The sequence below is a fragment of the Pipistrellus hanaki genome, assembly GCF_964339955.1.
Source record: "Pipistrellus hanaki genome assembly, chromosome: 9".
Classification (NCBI taxonomy): domain Eukaryota; kingdom Metazoa; phylum Chordata; class Mammalia; order Chiroptera; family Vespertilionidae; genus Pipistrellus; species Pipistrellus hanaki.
In genome coordinates this window covers 41,972,674-41,980,571 of record NC_140511.1, presented here as the reverse complement: position 1 = coordinate 41,980,571, position 7,898 = coordinate 41,972,674, and the positions used below count along the sequence as shown (strand labels likewise).

General features: G+C 53.4%; 1 protein-coding gene across 3 annotated transcripts in view; it reads left to right on the top strand.

Moving 5' to 3' along the window:
* The first annotated feature begins 6,685 nt into the window (after window positions 1-6,685).
* Window positions 6,686-7,898, top strand: part of RNF169 (ring finger protein 169) — a 56,519-nt gene continuing 55,306 nt past the window's right edge. For all 3 annotated transcript variants that reach the window (XR_014795841.1, XM_084893385.1, XM_084893384.1), the window contains exon 1: window positions 6,686-7,169. Coding sequence is in view for 2 of the 3 variants with exons in the window: in XM_084893385.1 (XP_084749511.1) it covers window positions 6,704-7,169 (466 nt within the window). In the remaining variant the exon portion in view is untranslated. The remainder of the gene's footprint in view (window positions 7,170-7,898) is intronic.

The following is a 7,898-nucleotide window of genomic DNA, read 5'->3' as shown; positions in this document are numbered from 1 at the left end:
CCTTGGGGAGAGCTCAGTAGTGTTAGCTTGCCCCCTGCTGGTCTCTCAGCGACATCACAGTCCTGGGAGCCGCCCATAGGGCTTTTGTCAGGAATGAAGGGAGAGAGCAGAGCCTGGAGGCTAGGAAACAAAAGGAACTGCGGGACAATGGCCGCTGTAGGAGAGATCCAATCGGGTTCCTCACTAGTCACTTGGCATAGGATCCTGTCTTCCTTCAGGACGAAGGAACTTGGGAGGCCGTGCTCTCTGTGCTCAGTCCCCAGCAGAACCCGCCTTCTATCTATTTCCTAACCAGAAGTCAGTCAATCTTTGGGAGGCTGTTTCGTGACCCCCTCCTGATTTGTTCTTCTGACTCCATCCCAGGGCTCTCATCTGAGGCCAATTCTTCATCCTGGTCAGTATAAATATCTATTTATTTATGACCAAGTGGGAGTTTTCTCCCTCCCCTCTCTCCTGGAGTAGGGTCAGGAGCCCTTCCGTCTGGGGCACTGGGCCTAGCTAGGCAAAGCGAAGGGAATAGCATTTCTTTGAGGAGATGGGAAAGAGAGATAGACTCCACTGGAATGAGGCATGCTTTTGACATTGTAACAGGTGGCCAAACTAGCAGAGACAGGTTTGTGTTTTGGCTGTTTCTCTGAAGTGGGTTTAGGGGAGGGCCATTTGCTCATTTATTTCCTCAATCTCTGTGTGTTGAACTCAAAGGACTTTTTTTTTTTTTTTTTTTTTTTGTATAAGTATGATCTTTGAGAACTTAACAACTTCTTAAAGTTACCTCTATTCCTTCAAAAAAAAAAAAAAAAGAGAATCGCGATGTCAACGAAGCAATTATTGGTTGCTTGAAATACTAGGCCAGACAGAGCCTTGAGGAAGAAGGACAGAGACTCTGAGGGTAGGGGGGAGAGGAGGGCCGACCAAGGGGATGGGAGGGAGGTGCAGACAGACAGACAGATTGTAGGTGGGTATATAGTTATCTAGAGGGGACATTGAAAGAAATTAAAGAACTATTTTTCTCCACTAATGTGCTTGTTAAACAGCTTTCTTTTTGGCAATGCACTGTACTTTGGACCTTGCTAGAGGTTAAAGGCATAACTAAGAAGATAACGTTCATTCATCCCACAGCATCTGGAATGTGTCAAACACTGTTCTCAAAGCAGGCTCAGCATCCACATCTTGCCTGCTTTGTTTGCTGCTGAGTTCTCAGCACCCGCCTTATCCTGCAACATGGTAGGTGCTCAATAAATGATTGTTAAATGAATATATTTTTTCCAATGATTGCTCAACTCCATGATAATTATAGGGCTGAGAGCTATTCTTATAAAATTCAAATTCATATGTAACACTTCCTTGGTCCAAATGTTAAAACCTTGTAATGTTCCCCAATATCCCAAGTTTATTTCTCTATAAAATGGAAATAATATGTCAATCTTACAGGGTTATTTTTGGTTTAAATGAGATATATTATTGCTTAGCAGGCACTAGCATATGGTAGTTGCTCAATATATTCTAGTTTCTTTTCTTCCCCAATTTTCTAGCCTCTTGTCCAACTCAGTATTGTAGCCACACTGAATTCCTTACCACGCAGATCCCGAACGGTTCTACCTTTGTGCCTCTGCCCTTGTTTTCCCTCTGCCTGGAGTGCCTTCCCCGGCCTGGTGAATTCCTCCTGCTCATCTTTCCAAACAGAGCTCAGATATCCACTCCTTCATGAACCCTTTCCAACCCCCTCCCCAACTTTCTCCTCTGCTTCCTTAGCACCTTATATGTGTCTTAGTGATAGAGCTTGCAGTTCTGTTACAATTCTTTTTTTAAAAATTTTGTTTTGTTTTGTTTTCTTTTTTAATATATTTTATTGATTTTTTTTTACAGAGTGGAGGAGAGAGGGATAGAGAGCTAGAAACGTCCATGAGAAAGAAACATCGACCAGCTGCCTCTTGCACACCCCCTACTGGGGATGTGCCTGCAACCAATGTACATGCCCTTGACCGGAATCGAACCTGGGACCTTTCAGTCCGCAGACTGAGGCTCTACTGCTGAGCCAAACCAGTTTCGGCTTACAATTCTTCCCCCCCCCCCCCCGTTACAATTATTTATTAATTGTGCCTCTCCATTAAACTGTGCTCTTCAGGGGGCGAGGGATCAAGACTTGCTTGTACTTTTAGAGTGTTGGAGAAGAATCTGGAGGATGCTGGAAAGGTGGCGGGCTAGAAGGTTTAGCATTGCAAAAAGCACTACTTCTTCCTCTGCGACGAAAGGGAAGGAACTGAAGATGAGTAATGGTGTAGCAAGAATCGTGAAAGCAGAAGGGAAGGGGCCACGTCTCCAGGGGAAATCTGAGGACAGGAAGAAGATGCCACCAGAAGAGAAGAGGAAGGAAAAGGAGAGGTGGTGCCGGTGCGGTCTGAGAGACTGAGCCTCCTCCTTCGTAGACGTGTGCGGTCTCCGGATGGACGCAGGGCCCGGTTAGGGAGGAGTGCTTGGGTCCGGGACAGGAGAACGGCCTGTCTTCCTCCTAGGGAGTTTCTCAGTCCAGCAGGGAGAAGCTGGCGCCCCCCGCTGGGGGGAGAGTGGAGGAGGAAGTTTGCGGTGCTGTGAATGAGGGGTGCAGAAGGGAGAGAGGTGGTGTGGACCAGGGAGAGCTGTCTAGGAAGACACGGTGAGAAGGATGGCAGGGAATGTGGGCTGCAGAGCAATCCTCAGGAAGTACGACAGGAGGGGCAGAGCGAAAGCGGCTGGAGCGGAAGCACTGGCAGCGCGGTCGCACTGCCACCTGTTCCAGCTGGCACCCTGGAGGGCGGCGTTACAGTGGGTCCGGGGACCCTCCGTCCACGGTGGCCTGTGGTGCAGGGGAGGCTTCAGAAAGACACAACCCGTGACACGCAGGCTTGTCGGATTGTTTTGTAATTTACAACGTAGCCTTTGCAAGCATTTTCAGGCGACCCTTCAAAAACAACAAGCTGATGGCTCAGGCAGAGTACTTTGATGCCAACAACAAAAAGAATTTGTAATTGAAAAAAAAGGGGGAAATGTACCGAAAGATACAAACTATAGAGGGGAAGGCTGGAGGGTTGGATAGGGAAAGTGGGTGATCACCCGGATGGGCCAGGCAGCAGGCACCACAGCCAAAGTCATACGCCGGAAACAAGTGGACCTGGCCACCATCCTGGGCAGGAACACGGCCTCCGAGGGGCCCACGGTACTTGAGCACTCACTGCCTCTGCCGCTCTGAGTGATTCTGAACTTGTCCGTCTGTCTTTGCAGTTCTCTGAAGATTCAAAGCTCAGAGGGGAGCGGCCGGGCGGCCGAGCCTCGGTCAGATGTCACGTCCTGGCCGCTTCGGGACAAGGAGACCAGTATCTCCCTGCTTCAGCCTCCCTGCTCTCAGCAATAATGCAGAGAATGGGCATTCTCCCAAACAGAAAGAAGGCTTAGGTGCTGATGGAAACAAAACTAAACAAAATGCCGGCCGTGTCCTCCTTTTTTAAGACCGCCTTTCCTTTTTGTGCCAGTTGTCAACGAGGATCACAATCCCAGGCTCCTGGGCCTGACGTGTTAGAACCATCCCCGTCTCCCTCATTTCCACACAGAGCGAATAACTCTCCAGATTTAAAATATATATATATATATATATATATATATATATATATATATATATATATATATTTTATTGATTTTTTTTCAGAGAGAAAGGGAGAGGGATAGAGAGCTAGAAACATCGATGAGAGACAAACATCGATCTGCTGCCTCCTGCACACTCTTCGCTGGGACTATGCCCACAACCAAGGTACATGCCCTTGACGGGAATCGAACCTGGGACCTATGAGTCCAGGCTCCATCCACTGAGCCAAACCGGTTAGGGCTCTCCAGATTTCTTACAGTGGCCTTGTCCTCCTTCACTGCGCCTGCCTTCGTGAGACTCCTTTGGCAGCAGCCATGGAGGAGAGAAGGGACTGGAAACTGGGAGTCAGACTTCTAGAATGCTCGGACAGGAGGAGACCTTTGAATTGATCTGTTGGTGATCTCAGTAGGTCTGAGGTGGGGTTTGGGCGTATGTTAAGGTGATCAGACGTCCCGCTTTTGGTAGGACAGTCCCGATTTTTAACAATTTGTCCTGCGCCCCGTGGCATTTTAAAAAAGTCCAAAAGATTTAAAAGAATCTTTCCAAAAATCAGGACTTTTTAAAAACGCCGTGGGACGCGGGACAAATTGTTAAAAATCGGGACTGTCCTGCCAAAAGCGGGAGGGACGTCTGGTCACCTTAGCGTATGTGTGAGTGTGTGAGTGTGTGTGTGTGTGTCTTTGCGAGGTGCACCCCAGGTTGAGAACTGCTGAATTCCAACAGCCTTGCTTTAGAGATGAGGAGACTGAGGCCAAGAGGTTAAAAAAAAAAGAAAAGTTACCTGTTTGAAATTGCACACAAGGAGGTCATGAAAAGAGTGATGGAGCCAGGACCAACCCCAGATCTCCTGGCTTTTGAGAGAGCGCTGGCCAGACCTCTTGCTTTTTCCCCTCCGCAAAGTGGCACTTCCTGCCTTTATCTGTCTCCGAGAAAGCACGCCACACTTCTGGCTCAGCTCCTCCAGCAGCAAACAGGCTTCGTTCGGGTGAAGAGCCCCCGGCGGTCAGGAGCCGACAGCCCGCCCCAAGGGCCCCGCTTCCAATGGGAGCTGGCTTCATCTCCGGACCACAGGCCTCCCGTCAGAATCTGGGCAGAGTCCTCAGGAACCACAAGTGGGGGGTGAAACAAGGAGGACCCCTGGACAAAGGACAGTGCGGCCGAGGCCATCCTTCTGCGCTTGGCAGGACTCTGACTGTCTGGGCCTCTGTAAACACAAGCCCTGCTTCAATTACTCATTGACCCTTCTTCAATTCTTGACTGTTCTGCAGCCATCTGGTTCTCATCTTGGGAATCCACTTCTTTCTTTCTTTCTTTTTTTTTTTTTTCCTGCTCTCCGCCTTGGATTGGTTTACCACCACCTCGGGCACTGTTTCCGGACAATCCCGTGGAAACCCGGGCCTCCGATGCCTTTCCTTGCAATTGTGTTGCTGCTTTGGACGTTGCTCTCCTTACAAAACTGGTGTTTTCTTATGAAGATTCCCAAAAAGGAAATGCCATTTTCTCAATGCCTTCCTGCTCCAAAATGACTTTAGTGCAAACAAACAAACAACGAAAAAAATAAAAATGAAAAAACACACAAGAGGATGGGAGAATTGCTAGAGCAGAGGTACATCAGAGGAGGGCCGTTCTTTCTCCCATACCCTCTGCATCCGGAATGGGGATTGGCGTCCGATTCTGAGCACCTCACCCGGGAACCAGCCCAGCGAGGGATGATGTGGTCAGAGCTGTCTTTTAGAAAGCAACTCGGAGAGCTGTGGGAGATGGGCTGGAGGAAGAGAGGCTGTGGGCAGGAAGACAACCTATCGAAAGAAATTACTGCCATTGTCTTAGGTGAGAGATGACGAGACCCAGATTGAGCAGTGGGGGAGGCATACAGAGAGGATAAGTGAGAAAATAGCCATGGTGGTGGGAGAACGACAGAACTAAGAAGCGGACAGGCATGGGAGATGGTGGAGAAGTGAAGGTGACTAGGTTTGGAACTTGAGGAACTGGGAGGAGAGTCCCTTTAAGAGAATGAGGAAAAGAAGAAGAGCTGTTTGGAAAGGAGGATGGGGAAAAAAACAACACAGCGACTTCAGCTTTGTAGTCAGAGATGCAGACATCCAGGATGGCATCTCCATCAGGCAGCTGGACATGCAGGGCTGCACTCTGGTCCAGACTGCAAGTAACAATTTGGGAGTTTCAGCTGGAAGAACGTGTGCGCAGGAGGTGGTGGTGGTGGTGGGGGCAGAGTGGGAAGAGGCTGAGGCCTGACCTAGAGGAATACCCACATGTAAGGCCCAAACCAGGGGGGGAGGGGGGGGCGGTGTGTGTGTGTGTGTGTGTGAGACTCAAAGAAAGGAGTCTGAGAAAGAGCTGAGGGAATGAGAAAAACAGAGAAAGTGTTTTTCCAGCCAAAGGAGGGGAGCTCCTGGAAGGACCTGGAGAAGGATATGGAGACGAGGACTGATAAGAAGCTGCTACTTTTGGCCCTTAGTTTCTGGTCACAGCAGGCCTGCTCTGGGCCACAAAGGCTACCCTCCCGTCAAAGGAAGCCCGGGGAGAGACGGGGCTCTGGGTAACTCACATACTCCCCACGCACTTTAGCGTCAGTTAGGAGGCTCTTGCACGATAAATCGGTACACAATGACTTCATAAAGCTTACCATCACTCAGAATTCCCAACAAACCCGCTCAGTTCCCACCTTCCTTTGGTTGCATGAAAGGAAACTGCAAAGACTGCCGAAGGAGGAAGGAGGCTGAAGACAGGCTATAGCAACTACAATAAACTAGAGGCCCGGTGCACACATTTGTGCACGAGTGGGGTCGGGCCAGGCTGGTGGGGGGGGAGGAGCCGCCCTCTCCCCTGGTCAATCCCCCTCCCATTGAACTCCTGGTTGAGGGGGCAATTTGCATATTAGCCTTTTATGATATAGGGTTATCCTATAGGACATTCATGAGGTAGCACATTCATGAAGTCCAGGAAGCGCCTTCTCTGGCCCGACACCCCGCCCCCTCATGAATATGCAGATGAGCCCCCCGCCGCTCCCGCCCCGCCCTCCCCGCCTCTCCCTCGCAGCCGCGGACGCGCCCTCACACGGGAAACAAGATGGCGGCGGCGGGTCCCAGCACCCGGGCCTCTTCCGCGGCGGCCGCGGCGGCGCTGAGTCGGCGGCGGAGCCGGCGGGGCCGCTGCGACGAGATGGCGGCGGCCAAGCCCGGGGCGCAGGGCCGGGCCTCGGGCCCCACACTGCTGGTGCTGCCGCCGCCGACGCTGCTGCCGCCGCCCCCGCCCCCGCCGCCGCCGGAGGAGCCGGGCTGCGCCGGCTGCCGGGAGCCCCCGCGGGAGGCGGCCGCCCTGCCCTGCGGCCACTCGCTGTGCCGAGGCTGCGCGCGCCGCGCCCGCGGCCCGGGCTGGGCCGGCCGTCGGAGCCGCGACGACGGCCAGGCCGGCGCCGAGGTGCGCGCCCGCCGCCCGCCGGAGCGCTGCCGCCCGCGCCGGGACGGGGCCGGGGGCGCGGCCGCCGCGGGGCCCAGGCCGGAGCCGGAGCCGCGCGCGGCGCCCGCGGAACCAGGTGGAGCCCCCCCCCCTCCCTCCTGTCCTCGGGGTCCGGGCGAGGCCGCGCCCCAACCCGGCCCGGCCCGGCCGGCGGGTGGAGGGTCCCAGGCCCCAGGGGCGCGGGGCGCGGAGGAGAGTTCTCCCGCGGTGGGAACGGGGCTTTGCCCCGAGTGCATGATCGGTGTCTGGATCGTGAACTTTGGGGGGAAAAGTAGGGGCGCGATGGACGTGGAGGGGCCCCTGCGCCCTCCGGGAGCCAGAAGTTTGGAGGGAGCCCTCGCCTCCGGGGCACTCGTGAGGGCCAGGCTGGAGCCGCTGCGGGAGGGGGCGCTGGGGGCCAGGGATCTGGGGGGTCCCCAGGGGGGCCCGGTTGGTGTTGGGGGAAGAGCGAGGGGTCGACTGGCTTGTGGAAGAGCTAGGGGTCGACTGTCTGGAGTTAGGGAACAGGTTGGATTTGAGGATGTGATGCGGGCAGCGTTTCAGCCTTGAGATCAGAAGTGAGTTAAGGGAATGAGCCTTGACGCGCAGTTTTCACAAAATGTTTAAAAAATGCATGTTTAGCACAGCCTGGCACAGAGGGAGGAAGCAGGCAGTGACAGGGTTTTACCAGCAATAACGCTAATACTGGAGCCCCGGTGGTACCCAAGGGAGGAAAAAAGAAGCTGGGTGGGGTGTAAAGGCTTGGGAAGCAGATTGGCGGGGGCTGCTTGGGTCTCCATGGCAGTGTAGGTTTCCTGCTGTCATC